We start from the raw sequence: 27681 nt of genomic DNA on the forward strand, positions 1-27681 counted from the left end.
GCCACGGGGCACCATCCTCACCCCTCCCTCACCTGGGAGGAAAGCTGGTGAAAGATGCAAAGAGAAAGATGCAAAGAGAAAGATGCAAAGAGAAAGAAGGACTTTTTTAGATGTGGGTAAGGGGTCAGAGAAGCCAGCAGGTGGTGGAACTCCTGAGAAGGTGGAGAATAGGGCCTGTGCAGGGTGGGGGGGGGTAGGCAGAGGGGGGGTGGAGCGGGCAATCCCCAGCTTCTGGGCCAGAGGCCACACTCACCGGAAAGCCAGTGAGGGTGGAGGGTGGGGCTCGGGGCCACTGACGCAGTTCTTGGGCCTGGGGAGCGATCCAGCAATACCCAGTCCGACCCCCGTCCCTGTCCTGGCCTCTCCCATCACAGCTCAGGGCTTCTGGCTGGACTCCTGGTGCTTCCCCGGGACCCAAGCTCCCAGAGCTCTCTCCGACTAGGCCCCGAGCAGGCCTCGGCCGGCTCCAAGCTCTCCTGCGGCGCCACACAGTCCTTGGAATGAAGTCCACACTCCTAGATCACCTGGTACAGGCCCCTCCCCGTCCCGCCACCTCCACCCCTGCGCCCCCAGCGCTCGGGGTTCCCGCCACCAGTCCCGCCCACTGCCCGGCGCGCTGCAGGCCCTCTCCCAACCTCCAGGCGGCCACTGCAGGTGGGTATCCCCACTCCAGGGTGCTCCCCCCCGGGCCAGGGCCTCGTCCCAGGGCACGGCCGGGGACGCCCGGCGGATCGTGAAGTGTGGCCGGGACTCGGCGGGCGGCCGGCCGGGCGCAGGGCAGGGCGGAGACTGCCGTTCGGTCTCCCGGGCCAGCGCCCCCGGCCCTAGACCCTCGCCGCCCAACCCCGCGCCTCTACCAGGCCTTCCCCACCGGCGGGGCGTCCCTTGGCCGGGCGTCTCCCACGGCATCCCGCCCCCAGCGGTCACCCCCTCCCCGCGCCTGCCTGGAGGACTCACCCCGGGAACGGCGAGCACCTGCGGGACCCCAACCAACCGCGCCCCTCGACAGGGTCGGGCCCACCGGCGACGCGAAGGTAGGACCATGTCATCGCCCTAGAACCCCAGCTCCGAGCCCCCAGTCCAGCCTGGGACGCCCGGGCCGGGGGTGGGGGGTGGCGCGGGAGAAAGGGTCCGGGCGGGGCCGCCCCAGGGGTCCGGCCTCCTTTCCTCTCCACCCTCCTTTGGCCCGCGGCACCAAAGGTTAGGGGCCAGGGGCACGGCCCGGGGCCCGGACGCGGGGCTGCTGGACACCAGGGGTCCCTCCGGCGCGCGGGGGCGGGTTCCAGCCCAGGAACCGGCGGGCGCAGGCAGGTCTGCGGGCGGGAGAGAGGGGCCGGCTGCCGCGCCGGGGGCGGAGGCCGCGCTCACCTGGCGCCGGGCCCGCCCTAACCTGAATTTCCGGGGGCGGGGCCAGACCGGGGGCGGGACGGGGGCGGGGCCGACCGCGAGGGCGGGGCGGACGGGCGGGAGCCCGCAGACGTCAGGGACCCGCGGCGGGAGGCCGCCGCTCTGCCCCGGGCTCGGCCGGGGCTCCGCGCGCGTGCGGGCCGCGCCGGGCAGGTCCTAGGCGGCGGCCCGGCCCAGCGCTCGCCGGCCGGACGGGAGGGCCCGGGCTGAGGCGCAGGTAAGACGCCCGTCCTCGCCCGCAGCAGCCGGGCCTCCGTCGCCCGCACCTGTGCGCCTGCGGGGCCGCGCGGGCAGGGGGCCTGGGCGGGGAGTGGGGTCCCTGCGCGGCCGGACAAAGGCCCGGGGTGGCGGGCGACCGGCGTACCTGGGCAGGCCGAGCCCCGCGCCGCGGAGTCGGCCCAGGTCCGCGCCAGGCTGGGCGGGGCCGCGGGGCGCGCATCTACGCGGCCTGGGAGGGGGCGCGGGCCCGGCTCCGGCGCGGCCGAGGCCGCCGGGGCGAGCGCTGATTCAGGGGCAGGCGCGCTCCCTCCCCCTCCGGCCCCGCTGGCTCCGGCCGCCTCCCGGCCTGGTCTCTCGGCTCCCGCGGTCCCTCCCTCCGGGTCCCTCCTCTTCCTCCCAGTCTCCCGATTCCCTGCGCCGCCGCCGCCGCCGCCGCCGCCGCGGTCCCCGGCCTCCGTTCCGGCTGCTCCTTTCAGCCACCCGCCCGGCCCCGCCCGGCCCCGGCTCCATCCCTTCCCTTTCCCAGTCCCGCGGCTTCCAGAGCCGGCTCCCACCTCCCGGCGGGTGGTTCTCGCGGCTGGGGGGCGAGGGGACGAGTTTGGGGTGTTGATTATTCTCCCTCCTAGCAACGATGGCTGCCCAGCCCCGGCCCCGCGGCCGGCTGTCAGGGAGTCCCTGTGGCTCCCAGGCCTGGGCCTTTCAGGACCGGCCGGCCGTGGTAGGGCGCCCTCGCTTTCGGGCAGCGTGACCGGGCTCCAGGGGTTTGTCCCTTTGCCTGAGGCTTTGGGTGGGGTCTCCCTGCCCGCGCCTGTCGGGAGCTGTGGCAGGTGATGGCCGAGTGCGGGCCCTAACTGGGAGTCGGGGCTGGACGGGGCTGGGGGCTGGGGCTGGGGCTGGAAAACACAGTGGTGGGTGGCGGCTTCCCAGGAGGGAGCCCTGTGGCCGCCGCTGAGGGGCCGTGGAGGCCCCGAGGGCCGCAGGGGTGTGGCAGGGCCTGCCCCTCCGTCTCCAGGGTCAGACCCCGAGTGGACCCGAGGAAGGGCGGGGGCCCAGGGCGAAGGGACTCTGACCAGGCAGAGCTGCCACCTTCTGGGTGGAGTTGTCTCCGTCTCCCCCCACCACCACCTGCCCCAGGTGACCTGAGGGCATGCATGGTCACATGGGCCCTCGCAGGTGGGTGGGCCTGGGGAGACCCCTACCTGGGGCCTGCTCCTGCCGCTCCCCTGGCTACTGGCTCGGCTCTCAGCGAGTCTCCTGCCTGAGCTCTGCCTGCTCTGCCCTAGGAGTCGGTCAGGATGTGGGACCCCAGGGCCGGTCTCACGGGGCCCCAGGTGTCCTGCCCTCAGACTGGGCCTCCAGGGACGCCCCTCTGGCTCTAGGGCCAGCCACGGACTCCCAGGGCTGCAGGGCCTGGCATCCGGCCGGGCTGCCCCCTTTGCCAGGAGCACCCCCCGCCAGGCTCACACCCCCCTTCTGCCCGCTCTGCACGGCTCAGATCCCGGCCTTCCCGACCACCCCCTCGAAGGGGCCCGTGCCTGTCACTCCTCCTCCTCGTCCTCTGAGGGAAGCCCCGGGTGCAGTTCACGTCACTGCATGTGCGTGTGCGTTCACGTCACTGCATGTGCGTGTGCGTGTGCATGTGGAGGAGAGTGGCCGGGACCCCCGTGGGTGGTGCCGGGGCGCGTGTGGGGCCGTGCGCACAGGCACGTGGCCCGGGCACGTCCAGGAGCCCGGAGCCCATGCACCGGTGCTGGGTGGTGGTGACGCAGCTTAGCCGCTGTCACAAGTGCACAGTGACGGCGCGTGGCCGGCGCTGCCCCAGGGCCTGGTCTCAGGTGACGCCAGCTCTTGTCCGGGTTCACGTGGCCGCTCAAGCCACCCTGCGGCCCCTGCTGTCCCGACCACCTCGGCCCTCAGGTCCTCCTTCGCCGGGGCCCCCCGGGCCTCGGGCACCAGAGCGCCGCTTCCGCCCTGGGCACTGGAGAGGCCGCCCTGGCCTGGGGGCCTCGGCGGGACAGTCACGGCGGCCACAGGGCAACGACCCGTCTCCTCTCCGTGGGGGCATATGGGTGGGCCAGGGGCACCTGTCTCCAGCTGCCCCCTGGCCCCTGTGCCCAGGTCCGTCTGGACTGTCCGGCTGGGGCAGCAGAGCCTCTGGCTCCGAGTGCGTGTCCGGGGCGGGTGTGGTGCCCTGGGCCTGGCCCTGCGGGGACCCTGGCTGTGGGAGCTGCCCCCGCCAGGTCCCGGGGACGCAGGCAGGCCCAGGCGCAGGCGCCGTGGTCCCTGGCCCCACAGACTCCACCCCTCCTGCACTACGAGAGAGGAGAAGGGGCTGTGGGGGCACCCAGCGCTGGGGGGACCCGGGCACCTTAGCCGGGGAGGGCCCGAGTGGGACAGACACACTCAGGGGAGGACAGGTGGTGGGTGGCCGGGTGCAGCTGGAGCCCAGTGTTTCCGGAAGATGCTGCAGGGGGGTGGGGTGGGGGAGGGGTGGGGTGGAACCTCAGGGGGTGGGGCCCGGGCCGGGCTGGGCAGGGTAGCCGCTCTGACCGCCCCTTCTCCCCCAGGCCTGCCGGGCCTCCCCGGCGCCAAGATGAGCGTCACCTCCTGGTTCCTGGTGAGCAGCAGCGGCACCCGCCACCGGCTGCCGCGGGAGCTCATCTTCGTGGGCCGCGATGAGTGTGAGCTCATGCTACAGGTGAGCGCGGCACCTCCGGGGCTGGGAGGGCGGGGGAGGGCCGGGCGGGGCCGGGACCACCCGTTAGCGGCCGGACACCAGCTGAGGAGGCCACACGGTCACCAGGGCCCACAGCGCCGTCACTGCGGCCTCGGGTGGGCGTGTGCAGGCCCCAGGGGGTGCTCCAGGTGCTCGGGCTTCCGGCAGGTTCTCGAGGCATGGGCGGGGGGGCACCTGTAAAGGTGTTGGAGAGGGGACCTGCCCATGTCCTCGCTGTGCGGGGGGCACCCCCTGGGCTGGGCCTCTGGCGGGAGCCACAGGGACGGCTCCGACTGTTGGGCCAGCCCAGGAGCTGGTGCCTCCTCGAGGTGCGGGGGGTGGGGGGTCTCAGGCACGAGAGGCCGACGCCTGGCAGTCAGCTGGGCACGAGGCTCTGGGCAATCAGAGCTTTCTCCCCGGCCCAGGTTCCGGAGCCCAGGGTCAGCCCCCATGGGGCTCATGGGTCTAACTGTTTGGGAGCAGGGTGGGCAGGGCGGGGGGCGGGGGCTGACGCCGTGGGGTGCGCCCTCGCCTGGACGTCCTTTTCTCTGCGGTCCTGGTGGTCTGAGCGGGCTTCCTGCAGCCCTGGCGGGCCTGTCGGGGCCCTGCGTGCGGGCACCTCGGGTACAGGGGCCTTGGGGGCCCCTCCTGCCGCCCTCCCCACTGCCGGCTCCACACACACAGGTCTGCACGTGCAGGGCGTGCAGACACACTGGGTGTGCACACATGCACACACACACCAGCGCGCACACGTGTGCGACACAGTGCACACGTGGTTGCACATGCGTGTGCGTGTGCCACTACGTGTGTGTGGCGGGGTGTCCTCTCGGCCCCTGCCCGCTCACGCCCTGCCTGGAAGCCACGCTGCCCCGGACCCGGCGCGCCCCACGGCCGGCCAGCGGCTGGGCTGGGCTGTGCCGGCTGAGCTGGCAGGAGGACGTGCCGGGCCCTGGCCTCCGACTGCCTCTGGCCACCGCGGCCCGGGCGGGGCTCTCCCCTCGGAGGGCGGCGGGCCAGGATTTTGGAAGCACATCTTTTTTCCGTTTTAAAGTGAGTACAGACAGACCCTTTAAAAAAACAAAACAAAAACCCATGTGTTGGGAGCGTGTTTTCACAGCTGCTCCTCTGGCGCCGCAGGCCCTCCCTGCGAGGCTGGGTTCGTGTCACCCATGGGTCCCCGGCCCAGGGGCCCAGAGCCAGAGGGAGGATTGGGGGCGGGGCTCCTCCCTGCCCTTTCCCCAGGAGCCCAGGTGCCGCCGAGGCCTGGGGAGCGGATGGGTGGGAGCTGGCCCCGGGGGACATGCCCTGGCCAGGCGTGGACGGGGCACCCCAGCTTTGGGTGCAAACTGAGGGGGGGTGCCATGCCCAGTCCAAGGTGGGTGGGTGCATCTTGCCCGGAGAAGGGAGGTGGGTGCGGGGAGAGGGGCGGGTCCTGGGCCCGGGACCTCCCGAGCCTGCGGAGGTGGCAGGCTGGCTGGGGCCGGGTGCGGACAGGGAGGCCTGGAGAGGCCTCAGGGCCTGTGGCTCGTGGGACGAGGCCTGACCTTTCCCCTCAGCAAGGCTCAGACGAGTGGCAGGCAGGGCCAGGTGGGGGCTGGGAGGACGGGAGAGCGGTGGCTGTGGGATGGAGGCGGGTGTCCAGGTGAGGAGGAGGGCAGGGGGGGGTACCGGTGCCTGGGCAGCGGGAGCTGGGCTGGCGCTGTCCCTGGAGGAAGGTGGGCGGTCAGGGGCCCGTGAGGGAGAGCGGGGTACAGCCGGGCAGGGCTTGAGCCGCCTGGGGGCTGGCAGGGCCGTGCAGGGAGCTGGGAGCCTCCGGCCTGGGGATGGGGGGCCTTCCCTCGGGCTGGAGAGGCTGCCCAGAGTCCCCTCCAGGGGCCTCCAGCGGCCTGCAGCCCATCCCTGCTCGCTGTGGGCCGTCCGCCTCCCACCCCGTCCTGGCTCGGAGGGACCTGCGGCCCCTTCGGTGCCCTTCTCGGCCGACATCCCTGCGAGGGCAGAGCCCGGCCCCCGGGCCTCGGGGCTCCCTTCCTCGAGACAGTGGGTCCCCCTGGCCCAGTGGCATCTGTGTGCCGGGCAGGGCTGAGGCAGGCGGCTGGCCTGTCCCTGGGAAGGGGTGAGCCCGGTCCTCTCGGCTGCCAGGCTGGACTCTAAGGACCCCCCGTCCTGATCCCAGGGCTGCCCAGAGGGGCAGTTGCCTGGCCCAAGGTGGGGCGATCCTGAGAGGTGCTGGTTCTGGTCAACTCCACCCCGAGGCTGGGTCCAGGGAAGCTCTCGCCCTGCCCTGCTGGCCAGGGACCGAGGCCGGGGGGGGAGGGTACAGGGCCACAGACGCACTGGGTGGGGAGGCCCAGGCCAAGGCCAGTGGGAGGGTCACGAGGGCCGGGTCCTGGGGGAGGCGACCGGCCAGCAGAGGGACGGAACGAGGAGTCCTGTGGAGGAGGCGGTGGTGGCACTTGGCGTCCAGGGGCAGGAGCTGCCTGGCCGTGGTTGCCGATGTAGACCGGGGATTCGGGACGGGGGCAGAGGTGAGGCCTGGGGGACGGGGCCGTGGGACTCAGGGCCACAGACCCGCTGCCTTGGGAGGCCAGCAGGTGGGCTCCAGCAGCTGCCCCGGGCTCAGGGGGGCCATTCTGGGGGGCGGCCCAGGGGGGCCTCTGTGTCCTCGGGGCCCGGCCGGCCCACAGAAGGTGCTCCGCTCTCTCGGTCACCCTGCTCCCTGCCCAGGGTCCCTGGCAGGGTGCCGTGTGGGCCCCGCACCCGCCTTTCTCCCTCCTCGGGCCTCCCCCAGCCTTCCCTCTGCGGCACCGGCGCTGCGGGTCGCGCCACCACCCGGGGGGGCCCCCAAATCCAGAACCGGCTGCAGTGCAGGGGCCGAGCTCAGGCCCAGGCCGCTGGGCTCTCCAGGGCGGGCCCGGCACCCCTGCCAGGCTGGGTGACCTTGGGAGGGTGCTGGGCCTCCCGGAAACTGGCCCTTGCAGGGCAGTGCCCCAGGGGCCGGGCAGGTGGAGCGGACGAGAGACGTGTCTCTGAGGGGCGGCCGGCCACCCAGGCGGGGCGGGTCCGGGCACACACACCTGTGAGAACTAGGCCTCGGGCTGCGGTGCCCCGGGACTCGGTGGGGGCGTGCGTCCCAGGCCGTGGGGAGCAAGTGCACCGCCCCCTCCCCATTCCTGTGTGTGCCGGGGAGGGGAGAGGGCTGGGTGTCTCCTGGGCTGGGCCCCGGCCTGTGGCTCCTCGGGTGGTGGGACGTGGTTGCCACCCCAGACACCGGGGCTCCAGCTGGGTGGCATGGCCTGGGGGCAGGCAGCTCCCTGCTGAGACCACCGGCCTCTCGGCTGGGTGAGGCCTGCAGCGCCTGGGCGAGGGGAAGTCACCCCAGGACCCTGTCCCTGCCTGTGTCCCCAGGCCCTGGGAGTGGAGGCTGGGGTGGCTTAGCTGTGGCCCCCCAGCTCGTCCGTGTGTGGGAGGTGGTGGCTGTCCCCGGGGTGGGGTCCCGGGGGACCGGAGGCCGGGGCCGGGTCAGCAGCGCTCAGGGCGGAGGCGCCTCGGCGTGTGTGTGCGTGTGTGCGTGGGAGCGGGGTGGCAGGCGTGCTCGGGGCGTGTGTGAGTCCTGTGCGGGAGTGTAGAGCTGGTAGGGTCTGAGACACGCCACCCACGCGGGTGCGCATGTGCCCATCACTTGGGGAGGTCGTGTGGGCCCCCGTGGGGCTGGCTGGGCGGACCGGGGAGGCCTCTCCCTGGGCCCCGCACCCCGGCCCCGTGATCCTCCACTGGGCTGCCCGACCGGCCTGCCTGGCGGCCCCACCCCTGCCCTGGGGCATGGACATGGCTCCCAGGTGCCCAGTGAGTTCCCAGCCCCTCCCACAGCCCAGCAGGAGCAGCCGCTGGGATGGGAGGGGCCCTGGCCCGGGCATCTGGGCAAACCCCCGCGGCCGGGTCAGCCTGGCCACGCTCTGCGGGACACCCCCCCCACCCCGCAGGTGTGCGTGCGTGGGCGTGGGCGCTTACGGCCTCCGAGTGCGGGGCGGTGCTGGTGTTCTGGTGGGGGGCGGTGGGGGCTCCTGCAGGACTCCCACTCCTGGGAAGGCCACCTGAGTGGCGCCTGCCCCCCCCCCCAGAGTCGCAGCGTGGACAAGCAGCATGCCGTCATCAACTACGACCGGGACCGGGACGAGCACTGGGTGAAGGACCTGGGCAGCCTGAACGGGGTGAGTGCGTCTGCCCGCCGCTCCTCTCCCCACGCCCCTCCCTCTGTGCCGGCCCCACCCTCTCCAGGACCACGCGCCTCAGCTGCGGCCCGCCTGGCCCCTCTGGGGCCTGCACCACCTCCAGGGCGGAGACCTCAGGGCCCCCCCGGGGAGGGTCGCCACTGGACAGGGCCCCCTCTGGGAGGGGCCACTCTCTGGTGGGGAGGGGCCGGCCCTTCGGGCGGGCAGGGGGGCACTGAGACCAGGTGCAGGCTGGGAAACGGGGGTCCCGAGATGCCGGGCTGGGCGGGGGCACCCTTTCCTGGGGGGTGTGGCCTCTTTTGTGAGTTGGGGTGGTGGGGCAGGGAGGGGACCAGGAGGAAGGCCCCGGCTGCTGGCGCTGGGTCGGGGTCAAGCGAAGGAGCCCGGGGTCCGGGTGGGCACTGGGCAGGAAGGGCAGGGTGGGCGGGGGCTCTGCAGGGCCCAGGGTCCGAGGTCTGTGCTGCACTGGCCTCGGTTTCGGTAAGGAGACAAGGCCACTGGCCTCCATGCACTTTTGGTGGGTCCAAGGAGGGGCCCTTTGCATCCCCCCGGTACCACCCTGAGCTGGGGTCCCGTGGGAGCCTCAGTCTGGCCCTGCCTCCACAGCTGCCCTGGGGGTCTGCCCCGGAGCCCCTTCCCCCTCCACCCTCCGAGTGGGCCGCGAGGAGGCTGGCACTGGCCGCCTGAGTGAGGGGGCTGCAGCAGGGCCTGGGGCTCCTCACCCCAAACCCCAGGGGCAGGCTCCTCGGAGGCCTGTGACGCCCACACAGCCGGGGCCCCTGCCCACCCGTCCAACCCTGGGCCCACGCCGGCAGGCAGGGCGCCCCGTAGCTGTCCCCACCCTGGGCCTGGGGGGCTGCGCGGGGCCAGCACGGGCGCCTGTGGACAGGAGAAAGGGTCTCCTTCACAACGGTGTCCAAGGCCTTTCAGTGCGAGGGGCTCCCTCAGTCCCCGGGCACTGGGTGAGGCCGGCCCTTGCACCCGCCCCGTCCTTCAGCCGCACCCGCCCCTTCCGGGCGCCAGGCGGGGTGCACGTGTGTCGGGCGGGGGACTGAGCCCGCCTGCCCCCCCGCAGACCTTCGTGAACGAGGTGCGCATCCCGGACCAGAAGTACGTCACGCTGAAGCTCAACGACGTCGTCCGCTTCGGCTACGATATCCTTTCCTCCGCCCCCAAGGCCACCATCGCCCCCGCCGGGAGCAGCTGGGGCCGCGGCGGTCACGGGGGGTTGGAGGGTGGCAGGGACGAACCCCAACTCCAGCCCCTGCAGTCCGCCAGCTGGCCTGAGCCACACGGCCCGGGAACAAGCGGGTCCCCCCCCCAGGACCCGGAGTCCCAGGCGGCCCCCCCACGGGCAGCTGGGGCCGAGTGCCCGACAGGAGAGCATGCTGTCCTCAGCCGCATGCGAACTGGCAGGCTGGCTGGGGCCCTCTTGGGTGGCCAGGGCTGGCGCGTGGTCTGGGATGGCTGGGTGGCTGTGGCGTGTCCTCTGGGGCTCCGTCTGGCCTGCCTGCCATGCCCTGGGCTGAGTGGTGGGTGGAGGGGGCGCCCTGAGCCCCGGGCGTGTACATGCAGTGACCTGGAGGGACTCTGCCCCCCACCCCCCACCTGGCAGGGGCAGTGAGGACATTCGACCAGCACGCGGGCGGCTGTGCGTGCAGGTGTCCACACTTGGGGGACCGCACCGTCCTTGCACATGTCCCCCCAGGACCCTCCTTGCCCGGGAGGGACCCTTGCGTCCCCTGCTCTGGCCACCCACCACCCTGCTCTCCTTAACGCGCCGCCACATCCCAACATGTACGTGCTGGAGCGCGTGCAGCACCGCGTCCCGGAGGAGGCGCTCAGGGTCAGTGCCCGAGCCCGCCCCGCAAGCGAGCCCCCGCCAGAGGGCCGCCGTGCGTCCCCGTTCCCCACAGCCCTCCCCGCCCTGGCCCGTGCTCTCGGGCCTCTGGCAGCCTTGGCCTGGCTGTGCTGCCTGAGCCGGCCCGGCCTGCTCTTCGGGATCTCCCGGTCTGGCAGGTGGGGAGGCCGCCATTCCCCGCAGGCTGGTGCGGCCACTGCGGTGGGTGTGGCCACCGCGGTGGGTGTGGCCAGTGGGCGTGGTCAGAGCCCGGCAGGCCACACCCTGCGGCTTCCGTACCTGGAGGACCCTGATCAGGCCACCGGGGGTGGGTGGCCAGGGACAGGCAGGAGGGGATGTTTGAGGCTGGCAGTCTGGCTTGAGAGTCCCGGCGGGGGCAGCCGCAGGTGGGGCACCACGGAGCGCACACTTGGGGGACGCTGTCCAGAGTTGTACCCAGAAGCCCCCGCGTGGGGGAGGGAGACCGGCCTCGGCTCCTTTTCGGAATGAGCCTCAGGCAGCACAGGGCCGGCGAGGGGCGCAGCCGGTGTGAGGCGGCTCTGACCGCTGCAGAGCTCGGCGAAATGGGGCCCTGGCTAGCACAGACATGCACACACGTGTGTACATGCAGACACTGTTGTGCACACACGTGGATGCATATGAACATACACACCCACAATCTGCTCAGACGGCCCACGTCACCCCCCGGCGCAGACCTGAGCCACTGACCCCCTGCCCTGGGCCCGTCCTGCCCGACTCGGGTGGGTCTGGGGGTGGCCCCTCCCTTCTGCCTGCTCCCCTTCCCCAGCCCCGCAAGCCCCAGCTCCCTCCCGGGGGCTCTGTGGTCCAGAGGATCCCGCCCGGTGTGGGTCTCAGGCTGCCTGCCCTGGGCGGGGGTGTCCTCCCAGGCGGCCGGCAGCCCCTCACTCCCGCCCGCCACCCGCAGCACGAGAAGTACACCAGCCAGCTGCAGGTGAGCATCAGGGGCGCAGCCCCCAAGAGGGGCGAGGCGCTGCCGGAGCCCGCGCCTTACTGCGAGTCCGCCAACCCCAGGCTGGAGCGGGACCGGAGGCCGGGAGCAGGTACCGTGGCACTTCCACGGGGCTGGGGGGTTCACACGCCTCCCCACGGCCCCCCCCTGATTCCCCTCCCCCGGGGGCAGGCCTTTAGCCCCCACACAACCCTCTGCTCCCCCTCAGCTTCCTCGTCTCACACTCCCTAGTAGCCACAGAACAGCCTGCCGATACGCCAGCTCGGGGGCCATGCACACGCCCACCCTGCAGACACCCCCACCCCCACACACACCTGTACCCTGCAGACACCCCCACCCCCACACACACCTGCACCCTGCAGACACCCCCACCCCCACACACACCTGCACCCTGCAGACACCCCCACCCCCACACACACCTGCACCCTGCAGACACCCCCCCACCCCCCCCACACCTGCACCCTGCAGACACACCCCCCCCACACCTGCACCCAGCAGACACACCTGCACCCAGCAGACACACCTGCACCCACATACCTGCACCCGGCAGGCATGCCCACCCAGTGTGCCTGCACTCCTGCTCCCACGCACACGCACCTGCCTGAGCACACCCCAGTCCCACAGCTCTGCAGGCACGCAGGCCCGTGCACGGCCGCACCCTTGCATCCAGTGTGGTCCAGTCAGACCGGTGGTTCTCAGCCTCCAGGGTCGGCCGTGAGTGGCCCGAACCCTGGCAGAGCCATGGAGAGAGGGGGCTCTGGCTGGGGGCTCACCGTCAGGCAGGCTCCGGAGGCAGAGGCCCCCGGCCGGGCCTGAAGGCACTGTCTGCCCGAGGGGGGGCACTGAGGAGAGTGCTTCCCTAAGGACCAGCCTCCCGCCAGCAGCTGCCCAACAGGGAGGCCCCGGGGGGATGGGGGGCGGGGAGTCTGAGTCACCCGGGTGCACACAACTCAGAGCCGTGGGTGGCTGGCCGGGTCCTGGGCACTGACGCCAGGTCCCCCCCAGACCCCAGTCTCCCGCAGCTCCGGGTCTCCCCTGCTGTCTCGGTTGGGGCCATGGCGACCCGGAGCCCCATGCTCCCCCCACAGAGACGGCGGCCTACCGCACACCCCTGTACGGGCAGCCCTCCTGGTGGGGCGAGGACGACGGGGGCACCCCGCCCGAGGACCGGCACCAGGAGGGGACGTGCCCGGGTAGGCACTGAGAGGGACCGGCAGAGGCCCAGACCCCGGGGGGTGGGGGCGGCCGGGCCTGGAGCTGCCTGCGCTGGGCGGATGGGGCGGACGGTCCCAGCCGAGGTGGGGGGGTGCTGCCCCTCGCCCCCACCTGAGGACGTGTCCCCCCACCCCCCAGAGCGGCCCAAGGAGCTGGCGCCGCAGGACGGGGACCCCCCAGGGGTGACGGCCGGCCCCCGGGCCCCCACGGAGCCCCAGGGCTTCCCCTTCCGCCGGGAGCCCAGCTACTTCGAGATCCCCACGAAGGAGGCCCCGCGGCCCCCCGAGGCGCCGGCCCCCGAGGCGCCCACCAAGGACGTGGGGCGGGGCGGGGCGGCGCCCGCGGTGCAGAGCCACGCCTCCTTCACCATCGAGTTCGAGGCCGGCAGCCCCGGCAAGGTGAAGATCAAGGACCACGTCACCAAGTTCTCCCTGCGCCAGCGGCAGCCCCCGGGCAAGCCCGCGCCCGTGGAGGTGGTCTCCGCGGAGACCAAGGTGGCCGACTGGCTGGTGCAGAACGACCCCAGCCTGCTGCGCCGGCCGGGCCCCGGGGACGGCCGCCACAGCACCAAGAGCGACCTGCCGGTCCACACCCGCACCCTGAAAGGCGAGTGCCCCCCGGCGACCCCCGCCTGCAGTTTTCCAGCTCACTTCCCGGGACCCGCCTGCCCCTGCGGGGCTGCTGCTGCTGGTGCGGGTCCCAGGCCTGCGTGCTGGGCTCCGCGCGCCCCGAGGCTGTGTCCCCACGCACGTGCGACAGCTGTGGCTGTGTGTGTCGGCCCCCCTCGGCCTGACGAGTCTCGGCCCCCACCCCCAGGCCACAGACACGAGGACGGCACGCAGAGTGACTCGGAGAACCCCGTGGCCAAGGCGGCGACAGTGGCAGTGGCGGCAGCCACGGCGGCGGCGCCCACGCCCCCCGGGGCCCCCGCGGAGAACGGGGAGCAGGTGCGGCTGCAGAGGCAGATCAAGCGGGACCCCCAGGACCTGCTCCACAACCAGCAGGCCTTCGTCATCGAGTTCTTCGACGAGGACACGCCACGCAAGCGGCGCTCCCAGTCCTTCACGCACGCGCCGCCCGGGGACGCCAAGGCGGACCGGCGCCGGGGCCCCGGGCCGGCCGACAGGGACAGGGACCGCTCGGGCACCCCGGCCCGGGGGGCGGGCAGCGGCGCGGGGCCGCAGCGGGCCAGCTCGCTGAAGCGGGAGAAGACGGAGGAGCGGCCGGGCGGCCCCTCGGCCCCCACGCGCGCCCCCGCCCGCCCCTTCGGCAGCGTGGGCCGCCGCTCCCGCCTGGCGCAGGAGTTCGTGGCCCAGTGCCTGCGGGAGGGCGCCCCGGCTGCCCGGCCCGGCCCCGAGCGGGCGCCCCCCGCGCTGCCCGCCCCCCTGACGCCCCGTGGGCCCAGCCCCGCGGCCCCCTCGCCCCCGCCCCCGCCGGCACCGCCCACCGACCCGCAGCTGAGCAAGGCCCGCAGGCAGGAGGAGGACGACAGCCTGAGCGACGCGGGCACCTACACCATCGAGACAGAGGCGCAGGACCGGGAGGTGGAGGAGGCCCGCAGGATGATCGACGAGGTGCCGCCGCCCGCCGGGGGGCCGGGGGCCGGGGGCCGGGGCCGGGGGCGGGCATGTCCCAGTGGGCCTCGCTCTGACCCGCGGCCGGCCCCCACTCCCCCCCCCCCCCGCAGGTGTTCGGCGTGTTCGAGTCCCCCGAGCTGTCCAGGGCGTCCTCGGCCGTGTTCCGCCCGGTCATCGGAGGGGACAGAGAGGAGCCGTCTGCCCCCCGGGCCCCGGGCGTGGCGGCCCAGGCGGAGCTCCAGGTACACTGTCCCCGTGCAGTGCGCACTGCGCCCCCCGGCCCGTCACGGGGGCCCCTCCGCTCGCACCCAGAGGCCCTGCTCCTGCCTGCAGCTGGGCTCCAACCCAGCACGAGGCCGGGCCGCACGCAGGCGGCTGGTCGTGCGTGGAGGGCCCGGCAGGCCCCGAGGCCCCGAGACACGCCGGGCGCCGGGTTGTGCGCTGCCCTCTGGCAACGCCAGGCCGAGCCACTGCTGCCCACCCCGGAGCCACGGAACCAGGCTCAGGTGCAGGCAGACCCCTCGCTGGGCCCCACAAGCCCCAGCAGGCATGGGGCCTCCTGGCCACCGGTGTGGGGAGCAGGCGGCAGGCCTGGCGCCGGCGTGTGGGGGACGGCTGTGGGGTGGGCTTCCTGTGACCCCCCCTCCCTGCAGGGCCTCCCAGTGCCGGGCTCCCCTGGAGGCCAGAAGTGGGCGTCCCGCTGGGCAAGTCTGGCTGACAGCTACTCAGACCCGGGCCTGGCAGGTGAGTGGCCTCCGGCTGCAGACCTCGGGCAGGGTGGGGGGCTGGTGCCCGGTGAGGCAGCCATGCCTGGGGCGGGGTCAGCCTCCTGCGCCTGCGGGCTGGCGGCCGCTCCGACGGGGCTGCCCTTGTCTTCACAGAGGACGGCCCCGGGCACAGGGCGGGGGACCTCGAGGGCACCCTGCCTGCACGCCAGCGGCGGCTGCTCCCACAGCTGCCCAGCGACCGGACCGACGGCACCGCCGGCCCCGAGGCCGCCAGGAGGAGCGGGCCCGGGCCCCCAGAGCCGGACGGCGAGCTGGCTAGCCACCTCTTGAACCAGGAGGACTTGGAGCCTGACAGCCTCAGCGACGCCAGCGGGTCAGATGGAGGGCAAGGCCCGGAGCCCGGCAGGGGCCCCCCGGAGGGACTGGTGTGGCTGAGGGGCCGGCGCTCGTCCAGGGACGCTGGGGAGCCGGCCCCTGCGTCCGTCCTCACCGGGGAGCAGAGCGGGGAGGTCGCCTTTCCCCGGAGGATGTCCACGGCTCCGCGGGAGGCAGAGGGCCCAGGGCCCGCGGCCCAGCCCGGCCCCTCACTGAGGGACAGCGTCCCCGCGGGCACGGGCGGCGGCAGGAGGGCCATCCAGCCGCAGACACGGCCGTCCCCGGAGCCTGAGGGCCCCGCCCAGGCCAAGGAGGCTGGCGCCTTCATCCGGCAGGAGAGCTTCACCAAGGAGCCGTCCGGCGGCGCCCCCGCCCCCGGGCAGCTCCCCCACATCTCCAGTCACCCCCTGCTGCGGGACCTGGCCGCGGCCCGGGCCTCGCGCGCGGCCCTGCAGCCCCAGGACACCCAGCTGATCCTGAAGGAGACCGAGACGGCCCTGGCGGCCCTGGAGGCACGCCTGCTCTCCCCGTCTGCCGCCGAGGCCCGGGGGCCGCCGGAGGACTCCCTGTCCGGGGACTCAGACGTGGACAGCGCCAGCACCGTCAGCCTGCTCAGTGGCAAGAACGGGGCCAGCCCGATGAACTCCCAGCTCGCGGGGCTGCAGAGGGAGACGCCGCCGTCCCAGGCTGCGGTGCAGGACCTGGGAGGCGCGGCCCTGGGCGGCCCCCGGGAGCGGCTCTCAGAAAAGCAGCGCCACCCGGTGGCAGACGCGGGCCGGGGCGAGCCTGCACGGCGTCTGGCCGCGCGGCGCGGCCAGGGCTCCCTGGACTGGCCCGACGAGGAGCGGGGCTCCGGGCTAGCCCACCCGCCCGGTGCCGACACGGCCGCCTCCGACAACGAGGGCCACTCGGCCCCCGGGATGGGGCGGCTGGGGTCTCGCCGGAAACCCTCGGGGCCCCCGCCGTCCCCAGCCGCCCGGGAGGAGCAGGGCCGCGTGTCGGCCAGTGCCCAGAGGGTGCAGCAGGCGCTGACCCGCTCCAACAGCCTGTCCACCCCGCGGCCCACGCGGGCCTCCCGGCTGCGGCGGGCCCGGCTCGGGGACGCCTCGGACACGGAGGCGGTGGACGGCGAGCGGGCGCCCCTGGCGAACCCCGAGCCAGGGGGGCGGCCAGCGGCCGAGCAGGCCAAGAAGCTGTCGCGCCTGGATATCCTGGCCATGCCCCGGAAGCGGGCTGGCTCCTTCACCGGGCCCGGCGACGCCGAGGCCGCACCCGCCCGCCCCGGCTCCTCCGGCCGCAGCGTCGAGTGGTCCTGCGCCGGCCGCAAGCCCACCAGGGCCGAGGCTCAGGCCGCCGTCCGGAAGACCCCCACCCCGGCCACGGCCCCCCGCCAGCCCTTCAGCAGGGCCCGCCCGGGCAGCGCCCGGTACTCCTCACCCAGTGAGTGCGGGAGCGGGCGGGCAGTGGGTCTGCAGGTTCAGGGGTCGCGGGGCAGGCCGTGGGCGGGCCGCGGTCCCCAGGGTCCCCAGGCTGTCCTAGCGGGAGGGCAGCAGGCCCCGACCATCTCCCAGTGCCGGGGGCTCCCCCCGTCCCCCGGGTGGGCCTGCCGCCTGTCCCCGGAGTCTGGACTTGAGGCTGGGACCCCAACGGGGTGCAGGCTTTGCATCCGGGGGGCCCTGCCCACCCGCCCGCCCACTGTGGGTTGCAGCTCCGTCCTGTGAGCCTGCACCCTGTGGCCAGGGGCCAGCTCTGTCCGTCCCCCCACCCCCTGTGTGAGTCACTTGCAGCCCACGCATGCAGCAGGGAGGGGCGGGCTGTGGTGGCCACTGTAGCTGGCCTCCTGCCTGGGGTGGCCGACGCTTGTGTCCACCCAGCTGGCTCACCCTGCTGGGCGCTGACCCCCTCCACCCCCACGCTGCTCCCAGCCTGGCAGCCTCCTCCTCAGGCAAGTGCTGAGCTGAGGGGCTCCTGGGAAGGGGGGCGGTCGGCAGCTGAGGACCACAGCTGCCCCTCGGGAGTGCTGCCCCCGTCCCCCCCTTGTCCCAGCCACGGTGGGGGGCGCGGGGCCAGGCCGGGAGTCAGGCGTGGAGACCGGGCAGGCGCTGTGAGGGGTGAACTCAGGCCCTTCCCGCAGGCCGGGCCTCACTCGGCCGCCCCATAGTGACGCCCACCCAGGTGGGGAGGTTCCCCCATTCGGGGTCTGGGCACCGCTGTCCTGCTGCCAAGACACTGGTCCCCTCCTGGTGGACATGACATGGCCCCGGCCTGCAGAGACCCCGGGCCTCCCAGCCCTGCGCGGGCCTCGGGGGTGGCCTGGCGGACCCCAGGGCTTGGCTGCTGCTGGCGCTTGAGCCAGGAGCTCCTGGGCGCTGGGGTGCCCGCATTGGTGTGGCCGCCCTGCAGCCCGGGACCCTTTCTGGAGTGGCCCGGGGGACCGCCTCGGGGAGCTGAGCACCGCTGGGCTCTGTGCTGGCTCCTGGACCGCGTCCCCCCACTCCCCCCCCAGGCACGCGCCGCCGGCAGCAGGGCTCCGACTGCACGTCCACCTCCGAGGAGGAGTGCGGCCCCCACCACGGCTCCGGCTCCCCCAGACACGGGCGCCCCCGCACCTCGGCAGCCACGCAGACCCCGAGGGCGGGCAGCTCCGTCCGGGCCCGGTCCCGGTGCCGGGACACCGACGACGATGACGGGGAGGAGGACCCAGACCCCTACGGCCTCATCGTGCAGACGGCGGAGATTGCAGAGATCGCCAGGTGAGCCGCAGCCGGGTGGGCGCTCCGCCCGCTGGGGCCGCCCCGGGGCCGGACCAGGCACACCCGTGGGGAGAGCAGGGCCAGGCCGGGCGCTCTTCCCAGATGGGCTTCGTGGGTGCTCTGCGGCCGGATGAGGGGTGGGGGGGTGCTCATGTTCCTGGGAGGGCGGGGGGCCTCTGGTACTCAGAAGGCCCCCAGCAAGGTTGCTATTTAAAACACACTTTTTTGAGACTTTACTTAATTTCTTCTTAGAGAGGGGGAAGGAGGGAGAAAGAGAGGGAGAGAAACATCAATGTGTGGTTGCCTCTCGTGCGCCCCCTACTGGGCACCTGGCCTGTAGCCCAGGCATGCACTGGGAATCGAACTGGTGACCCTTTGGTTCGCCCACCGGCATTCAGTCCACGGTTATTCAAGGTTTGCTCCCTGGTGTGTGTGGTCATTGGGCAGAAGGGCCCACCTCCAGGCCAGGTGCTGGGGGACGGGGTGCAGAGGTGGGAGGGGGGTGAGGGAGGGTCCTTGCCTGAGCAGGGAACCCTGCTGGGGGGCGGGGGGAGCCCTGGGACGCGGTGGGTGGTGAGTGCCGGTGCTGAGGGTGCTGACCTTGACCTGAAGGAGGCAGCCAGAGGCAGGCGGCTCCCAGGAGAGGGGCCCGTGTGGGGTCTGGAGCTGTGGGCGGCCCCGGGACCAGGAGGGCGACCAAGGCCACAGGCAGTGTGAATGCGAGTCCTCGGGGTGGCCGAGGGGCGTGGGGGGTGGGCTGTGGGGGCTGGGGGCCGGTGTAACAGGAGACGGCAGCACCCGGCCCGGAAGGCGGTCTCCAGCGTCCCAAGGCCTCTGCGCCCAGACCTCCCGTGCCCACCGCAGCCGCGGTTCGGGCCGGGGGCAGCAAAGGGACGGGCACGAGGCACGGGCTGGTCTGTAGCCAAGTTTGGGACCGTGTTTCTTCACTGTGGGGCGGCTGGGCCCGGCGGGGGGCCCCCTGGCCGTGTGGAGGGGCCGAGGGCAGCCCTGTGGGGGCAGGGCCGGGGCAGCCACGCAGGGCAGGGGCTGCGGGCGCCTCCTGAGTGGAGGGGCCCGAGGGCCAGCTGACGCCCTGGTGCCTGGTGGGCCTGGAGGCCCCACCCCCCGGGGGGCACCGTCAGGGTCGTGGCAGCGGATAGTGACGAGGGACTTCTGCCCCACGTCGGAGCTGAGAGCCCCAGGGGCGTGGCGCCTGCTGGCCGTGGCCCCAGGAGCTCCGAGGGCCGGGTGGAGGCTGGGAGCTGCGCCTGGCCGGGCCTCTGCCCTCTTCCCGGTGGCCTGGGGGCCGGTTAGGGAAACGTGTGTTGCCCGTGGGGAGGGAGAGGGGCCAGGCTGGCCCTGGGGGCTGAGCCCACCCTGGCCGCCCTACACCGTGGGGAGGAACCTGGCCTTGCTGGGTCGTCCTGCCTTTCCCTCCGCCCCATCCCAACCCGGCCTCAGTTTCCTGGCTGGCAGAGCAGGGGCTGCCTCCTGGGGTGGGGGGGGGTTGTGCCTGGCCCCTGGCCCCTGCCCCCGACTGGGAGGCACCCACAGCACCAGCCTCCCCGCCCTCCCGCCCGCCACAGGCTGAGCCAGACGCTGGTGAAGGACGTGGCCATCCTGGCCCGGGAGATCCACGACGTGGCCGGGGACGGGGACGCCTCGGTCTCCCCGGGGCCTGTGCGCAGCCCCTCCCTCAACAACTTGCCGGCCTCCACCATCTCCGCCCGCGAGGAGGTGAGCCAGCCGGGCCCCCCCCTCTGCCGGGGATCAGGGCCTGCAGGGACCCTGAGCCGACGGGCCTGGCGCCCACCTGCTGTCCACCTGCTGTCCCAGTGGGGAGGGTTGGCGCCACCGTCCCCACCTTCTGTCAGACGTGCCCCCCCCACCCCGGGCTGACGCACCTGCCCCCCGCGCCACGCAGCTGGTGCAGCGCATCCCCGAGGCCAGCCTCCACTTCCAGAAGGTGCCGCCTGGCGCCCCGAGCCCCCGCGACCTGGACCAGAACATGAACGACCGCCGGGAGGACCCCCTGGCCAACAAGACGAGGCCGCGGAACCGCGAGGAGGCAGGCGCACCCCCCTCCCCCGGACCCGGCTGCGCACACAGGGGTCCCTATGGGCCCGGGGGCGGGGGCAGGCCGGCCGAGGGAGCCGGCTGGGCGGGGACCCCCAGGCCCTGCGCTGATGCCCGCTCTCGCAGGTGATCTTCGACAACCTGATGCTGAACCCCGTGTCCCGGCTGTCCCAGGCCATCCGGGAGGACACGGAGCACCTTGCCGAGAAGATGAAGTGAGTCCCCGCCCACCCCGAAGTGGGCCAGCTCCCGGGGCCCCGGCCGGAAGGGGAGGGGCGGGGGCTCCCAGCGGGGCTCCCCCCAGACAGACAGGAGCGCCTGGGAGCGAGCCGGGACCGGGCAGGGCTGGGGTTCTCCAAGGCCCACGGTCCGAGGACACGTGTGCACGCGTGTGCCCAGGGGAGCCAGAGCCCCCACCCCACCCCACCCCACCCCCTCCCTTCAGTCCTCTCCAGCCCTGCCCATAACCGGACCGGACCAGCCTCGGTCCTGCCCGAGCCGCAGGCTCCCCTGGGGCCTAGCAGGGGTGGTCTGGGGTGGGGGGGCTTGGCTCCACATCACCCTCTTCCGCCTGCTCCCCCTGCCCCCCCCGCCGCAGGATCCTCTTCCAGAACTCGGGGCGCGCGTGGGAGGACCTGGAAGCCAGGATCAACGCCGAGAACGAGGTGCCCATCCTGAAGACTTCCAACAAGGTGAGGCCGCCCGGCCCGGACCCCCCAGCCCACTGGGCTGCAGGGAGGGGTGGGGGCGCGGGCCCGAGCCCCAGGGAGAGGGGGCCCCTCGGGGGCCGGGCCCCTCGGCGCCACCAGACTCCTCCCCGTGGCTTCCAGGAGATCAGCTCCATCCTGAAGGAACTGAGGCGCGTGCAGAAGCAGCTGGAAGGTGGGTGGGGCCCATGCCCCGGGGCCCTCGGGTGCTAAGGCCTGGGGCTGGGGGTTGGGGGCCCTGAGGGAGGGGCTGGGGGTGTGCGGGCGGGGCCGGGTCCTTCCCACCACCTGACACCTCACCCTCCGCCCCACCCTGCAGTCATCAACGCCATCGTGGACCCCAGCGGGAACCTGGACCTGCTGACCGCAAGCAGGGGCTCTGCCTGCAATGCCCAGCCCGGGAAAGGCCGGCTGGCTGTCCAGAGCCCTTCCTCACCGCCCTCGGCCCTGTCCCTGAGGAGCTTCCCGCAGAGGGCCACCTGCGGGTCCCCCAGCCTCCCGGACCCCTCCTTCCTGCCCGACTTCCTCCCGGACTCTGAGAGGTTCCTGATCTAGGGGGCAGTGGAGCAGGGGCAGCCCCTGTGTGGGGGCCCCTGGTGGGTGCCTCCCACTCGCCCTTCCCGCTGCCTGCACCCCTCCCGGCGGCATCGGTTCACCACGAAGACCCCCACACGTGCCATAACCCACGGCGGGTGCTGCCCCCAGGCCCCCTCTCGGCTCCCAGCCGGCACCCCACGGGATTGCCCAGCCCCCGCCCCGCCGGCCCCCTGGCCCAGCTTCTGTTGTGGCCACTGCCAAGGGCTGTGCCCCGGGCCTGTCCCCACACCCTCTGCATCACTGTCACTTTCGTCTTTAGCTTTCAAGGGAAGAAGAGTCGCCTGTTCCGTCTCAGCAGCCCCCCTGCCCCGTGGGCCGGGGCACGTGCTTACCTGTCCCATACCCGTGTGCTGGCTGGCCAGGCGGAGGCGGGGGCTGCCTGTGGGGTCGCAGAGTGCCAAACAGGGGGCTGGGCGGGCTGGACGCCCGGACTCGAGGGCGTGGGCAGGGCAGGGACCGGCACCTGGAGCCTTCGGTGCCAACACGCCTGCAAACCCGCCCAGCCTGCGGGCTGCTGCTGCGGTGGGGAGGGGCCGGGTGTGCCCCGGGCCTGCTCACTGCCGGCCCGGGCACATCTGTGTGGTGTGCAAGGCCTGTCCCGAGACCGTGCTGGGCCCTGCACTTGGCTTCCGGTAGCTCTGGGCCAGGTGGAGGTGCACGCCAGACCAAAGTGGCCGCAACCCAGCTCCCGAAGGCTCCCCAGGGACACGCCGCCCTGTCCCGGACTCTGGGCGGACTGGGCATCTACAGGCGCCCCCGCCCAGGGGTGGGGGTGGGGACGGGCCCCAGAAGCAGTGTGTCATTTCTCAGGATTCTGTCAGCGGGAACGTGCCAGGCGGCCCCTCCCGGGGGCTCGGGTTTCTGGAGCCTCTAAGCCAAAGAGCCGTGGGCGGGGCGGGGCGAACCCCTCAGCAGAGTGGTGTGGCCGCTGCACACGCGCCTGGTGTCTGTGTGTCACTGCAGGGGGGCCGGGGGCGGGGGGCAGGCTCTGTTTACATTGGCGTCCAGGCGCAGCCCCTGCCCGCGGATGTTTACCTGTGTGAGTGGCAGTCACGTGGAGGCGGTGCTAGTCCTGGCCCCGCCCACGCGCCCCGCCCCACTGCCCCAGCGCCAATCACAGCTCTGCCCGCAGAGCCTCCTCCCTCCCCCCGCCCCCGGGGCGCTGCACCGTGGATCTCTCCATCAGCCTGTGCCCCTCCGCAGCCCCGGGCCGGGATCAGTAACTTATTTGTCTGGCTCCGCGGAGGCTCCTCTGTGCTTGTCCTCAGGTGGCCTGTCGGTGTCTTCGAGAAAATGGTTATTTTATATGATTTGTCATGGAACTTGTTCTAATAAATCATTCTATCACGTGGCAACATCCTGGCGGTGGCGCCTTGGCCTTGTTTCTCGCTGGTGAGGTTTGTTTAGTGCGGGGGTTGTAATCCAAGGGGCCCCCTTTCCTGGCCCGGGAACTCGGTTTTGACCCCCGAGACCGGGGGACGCTGCAGTGCACAGATGTGACCACCAGGTGGCGGCCTAGGTGAGAAAGCAAAGTGGAATTCCCAGATGTTTGCTCCTGGAAAAGTTATTTTATTCCTGCCGTTCAGGCCGCACCCTCCAAGAGCACCCCCAAGAGGCAGGCTGTGCTGGAGAGCCCTGGGCTCTGTGCCGGGCCAGCTCCTCCCCCTGGGTGGCCGCGGAGGGGGTTCTGACCACCCACGGTGCCGGCATCCCCCCACCCGGTGCCTACAGCCTGCGTCCTCCCTCCCTCCCCAGGCCAGTCATGGCCCCCCTTCAGCCACAGGGGTGACCTGGAGGCCAGAGGGACAAGTGCCCAGCACGGGGGGAGCACCGGTGTGTGCGGTGGGGCCACCTGCTCCCCAGGGGAGACCTTCGGGAGACAGCTGCGCCCTGCTGGGCCTCGCTCTCTGACACCTTTAAGATGTGAAACAGAAAGATGTTGACTATTCTTGGAGTCAATAAATTATTTGTGAGCCCTGGCTGGCGCAGCTCAGTGGATTGAGCGCGGGCTGCGAACCAAAGTGTCGCAGGTTCGATTCCCAGTCAGGGCACATGCCTGGGTTGCAGGCCATGACCCCCGGCAACCACACACTGATGTTTCTCTCTCTCTTTCTCCCTCTCTTCCCTCTCTAAAAATAAATAAATAAAATCTTTAAAAATAAATACATAAATAATTTCTATCGAGCCAGAAAGAGGGAGACGACCCAATGGAAAAGTAGGTAAAGGACTTGAATGGGCAGTTGACCGCAGGTTACCAGAGTGGCCGTGACGACGTGGCCATGTCACGGGGGGAAGGGCGTGGCAGCAGCACGAGGCACCACGGCACCTGCCCGAGCAGCTGCAGCCCGAGTGCCCGCCCAGCCGGTCAGTCGAGTGGCGTTTGCTGAGCCAACCGAGGGCCCCGCTCTGTCCAACCCAGGACGGCGCGCACTCGGCCACAGAGGCCACGTGCAGGGGCCCAGAGTGGCCCTGCCACGCACCCCCCTGGAAGCACCTGCACGGCCCCCACAGAGGGGGTGTCCCTTCTGGCACGTCCGTGCCCCGCGAGCACAGAGCCATCAGAAAGAACTCGGGCCCCACACGCTCTGGCGAACAGCAGGTGTCGCCAACGCCCGAGTCCGCGTGCCGTGACAAGTGTGACAGCAGAGGTGACCGTCTTGGTTCCCTCTTGGAGGAAGGCCGGGACCGAGGGGGTGTTCGAGGGACTGTCCCCACCTTGGTCTCAGTGGTGGTTACACAGGCGTGCGATGTGTAAGCAGCCGCGGAGCACACTCGAAAGTCTCTGCCCCCCCCCGCCCCCAGGTGCGTCCCCGGCGACAGAGGAGGCTGGACATCGGAGCCGCGTGCGCTGCCGGCCTCCTGGGGCCTGGAAACGCCGGGCAGCCCTGGCGCACCCGCCCTCCCGCCCGGTCTGGCCTGGTCGCCGGCTTTACCGCGCTGCGCGTCGGCCTGACGTTCCGGTTTTGTGGGTTTTCCGTATCACACACTTCTGTCTCGCTCGTTTCTGCTGTTGTTCAGTACTTACTGTTTTATGTTTATGGGTTGGTTTTCCGTTCGTTCTTCCTCTCCCCTCCCATTCCCGATCAGCTGCGGTGCACACCGGGTCTGTGTTTCTCGCTGTCGAACTGCGCCGCACACCCCGGGTTGGCGGCGTGGTGTGCCCGGCACCAGCTGTGCAAAGTCTCACCCACTTCCTCTTCGGATGCCGTTCTCAGCTTCCCGCCGCCCTCCGCGTGGGCACGGGCCCACGCCCTGGGCCTCTCTCGTGCTCTCTATTTCCATGCCAAGCGGCTCCAGGTGGGCAGCGACCCCTGGTCCCTGCAGGGGCGAACGCACGTCACCTGTGGAGAGAGGCCTCTCGGGCCCGGCGTCCTCAGCAGCTCCCGGGCCCACTCAGCCAACGGGAGCTGCTGCCAGAAGTCGGAAACACACCGCGGGCGACCCCAGCACAGCCCAAGTAAAACTGAAGTCAGAAAGGTGCCAAAAAGGCAAAAAGAAATAAAACGCAGCTGGTTAGGGTTGGAAAAGCATCACCCTGGAAACTAGAATGACTGGGAGCAAAATCTTGAAAAAACATCCCGGCGGGAGAGGTGGAGAGTGGGCTACGCACAGCCAGACCGAGAGTCGGCCCACCGCACGGGAGCTGAGGGGGAGCACCCAGAGCGCAGCACGCGGGGACCCGGAAACGGGACGTGGGGGCAGCCCGTGGGCGCAGGGGGCTGGGGGGCAGCACCAGGACACGCGTGTGCTCTGGGTATGCTGTGTCCCCCCAAAAGTGTTGAAGCCCAAGTGCCCATCCTTCGAATGCGGCTTACTTGGGAATAAGGACTCGCCGGCGACCGAGTTGAGAGGAGGCCATCAGCGTGTAGACCCGAGACAGGGCGCCCGGGGTCCCTGCAGGAAGGGAGGCTGCGGTCGCAGACACAGATGTGGGGGTGCCAGCGATGAGCGGGGAGGCTGGGAGCCCGCCCCTCACGGCCCTCCAAGGGAGCCGGGCCGGCCGGCGCCAGACCGGGCCTTCTGGCCCCCAGAACTGGGACGATGAATTCTCGTGTTCAAGCCACCCAGTGCTTGGCTCTCCGTGCCAACAGCCCCACAGGCTCGGGGAGCCCACGTGTCCCGGGGGGCGTGGCTAAAACACGGAGCAACACCCAGTCCCACCAAGCAGCGCCGGAGGGCGACAGAGACAGACAGAACGCGTCAGAAGCCACAGAGGCAGGACTGCGTCCCTGCAAAGCCGCCGCAGCAGGTCCCTCGCCAGCAGCAGTGGGACCCGGAGCCCTCGGGTTTCCGGAGGGAACTCTGCCGGTCGAGGGTTCAGATCCTAGAGACGTGACCCTCACCGACGAAGTGAGAGACACTTTCCTGTTACTGAAAGCTGGCCACTGACCCCCCACTCACGGCAGACAATGGACAGTCAAGAATTTTGTGCCCAGCCCCGGCTGGCGCAGCTCAGTGGATTGAGCGCGGGCTGCGAACCAAAGCATCGCAGGTTCGATTCCCAGTCAGGGCACATGCCTGGGTTGCAGGCCACGGCCCCCAGCAACTGCACATTGATGTTTCTCTCTCTCTATCTCCCTCCCTTTCCTCTCTAAAAATAAATAAATTAAATCTTTAAAAAAAGAATTTTTTACCCAGTGAAATTAGTATTCTGGCTGGTTCTAAAGAAGGGATCCCAGGAAGGACAGCAGTCACAGAGGGAGGGGCTGAAATAAAGCAAAAAATTGGAGTAGATAAACTGGTGAAAGTGGGTAATTCTAAACATACCCCGACCAGGTAAAATAATTATAAAGTATGTAACTTATTTTTTAAAAGACTTTATTTATTTATTTTTAGAGAGAGGGGAAGGGAGGAAGGAAAAGAAGAAGAGAAACATCCATGTGTGGTTGCCTCTCATGCGCCCCCTACTGGGGACCTGACCTGAAACCCAGGCACGTGCCCCGACTGGGAATCGAACTGGCGACCCTTGGGTTCGCAGGCCAGCACTCAATCCACTGAGCCACACCAGCTGGGGCAGGTGAGTAACGTATGGGCTTAAAATAACAATAATAACGGCACTGCGAGAATTCGATAAAATCCAGGGGTAACTGGCTTGATCAGGAGTGACCACTGCACTGTGATTTTGTAAGAGATGTGTGTGTTTAGGAATGCAAACTCGAGCAGTCAGGGGTGAAATGTCCTTTGTACCCTCCTTTAAAATCCCTCAGCAAAAATGGCAAGGAGGCAGGTGTGGGCGTCCGAGGTGGGGGGACCTAAGTGGCGAACACGTGGGAGCTCACGGTGCTGCCCCCCACACACACACTTTCTGCACACCTGAGAATGTTTTTAAAACGTCAGGGGAAACGAGGAAGTAAGTAGGGGAACGTGTTGCTCACCCTAAAACTTATGATTTGGAATATTAAGTAAATCCTCTAAATCTACGTTTAAAAACTCAGTGAGTGGATCTAAAGAGGGGCAAAGACGTAACAGGGCCCCCCGGGGCCGGCCGGCGCGGGCACGTGCTCAGTGCCCCTCACGGCCAGTCGCTGGCCTGCCACCTTGAGACGCTGGTGCTGCCCCCTGCTGGGCTTGCGTGGAGCCGTGTGAGCCCACGCCAGTGTCGTCCTGGAGGGTGAGGACCCCCACGCCCGTCAACAAAGAAAACCGGGGCAGGCGTCCCGCCACCCAGCCAGAGAGCCCAGGCCGCACAGTCTGGGTCCTGGAGATGGCCCTGAGGCCAGACTGGGCAGCAGGCCCAGGAAGCACATGAAGGGACCCGGAGGCCACCATCCTCCACTCCTGTCCCAGGCCACCCACCCCGGCCCCTGAACCCCCTGTGGACACTGATCTTGGAAGCTGCCGCCCATGTGAACGGTGGGCAGGTGGCCACCCCGAGGCTAGCACCCTGGAGTAGGCCCCCTGCAACCCCTGTCCTGGGTGGGAGCTTGCAAGGGGGAGCTGGGGGGATGCCCGGCCTTATTCAAAGTGAGAGGGCTCTTCTGAAGGTGAAGTCTGCAGGGCCACAGGGTCCTGAGTTCAGGGAGCCCCCCCTGGACGGGGGGAGGCAGTGCCCCTTGCTGGGGCTGAGAACCGGCAACATCTGGCCAGGCCTGCCTTGTCTGACAGGCCGACGAGCAACCCCCTGCTCTCTCCGGGATGGAGTTCCTACCTGCCTCCATTTCCCAGCATCCCTTGCAGCTAGATACAGTCATGTGACTAAGTTTTATTTTTATTTTTAAATTTTTTTGTAACGAAGTTTTAGATCATGAAAC

General features: G+C 70.9%; 1 protein-coding gene across 2 annotated transcripts; it reads left to right on the forward strand.

Moving 5' to 3' along the window:
* Positions 1-221: 221 nt before the first annotated feature.
* Positions 222-22787, forward strand: CEP170B (centrosomal protein 170B). 2 transcript variants are annotated; one of them, XM_045822021.1, is made up of 20 exons: positions 222-654; positions 861-1034; positions 4194-4324; positions 8461-8550; positions 9647-9725; positions 10359-10417; positions 11358-11493; positions 12491-12595; positions 12756-13223; positions 13434-14191; positions 14305-14436; positions 14848-14938; positions 15076-16737; positions 17804-18050; positions 19637-19787; positions 19975-20118; positions 20253-20341; positions 20725-20818; positions 20957-21008; positions 21153-22787. In XM_045822021.1, exons 1-20 carry the CDS (start codon positions 501-503, stop codon positions 21386-21388), a joined length of 5052 nt encoding a protein of 1683 aa, XP_045677977.1. In that variant the 5' UTR covers positions 222-500; the 3' UTR covers positions 21389-22787. The 2 variants fall into 2 exon arrangements, with proteins under 2 accessions (XP_045677977.1, XP_045677978.1); XM_045822022.1 differs by lacking the exons at positions 222-654; positions 861-1034 and adding an exon at positions 1466-1624.
* Positions 22788-27681: the final 4894 nt, after the last annotated feature.

This window comes from Phyllostomus hastatus, unplaced genomic scaffold (genome assembly GCF_019186645.2).
Source record: "Phyllostomus hastatus isolate PE091 unplaced genomic scaffold, TTU_PhHast_1.1 phas_scaffold_501, whole genome shotgun sequence".
Classification (NCBI taxonomy): Eukaryota; Metazoa; Chordata; class Mammalia; order Chiroptera; family Phyllostomidae; genus Phyllostomus; species Phyllostomus hastatus.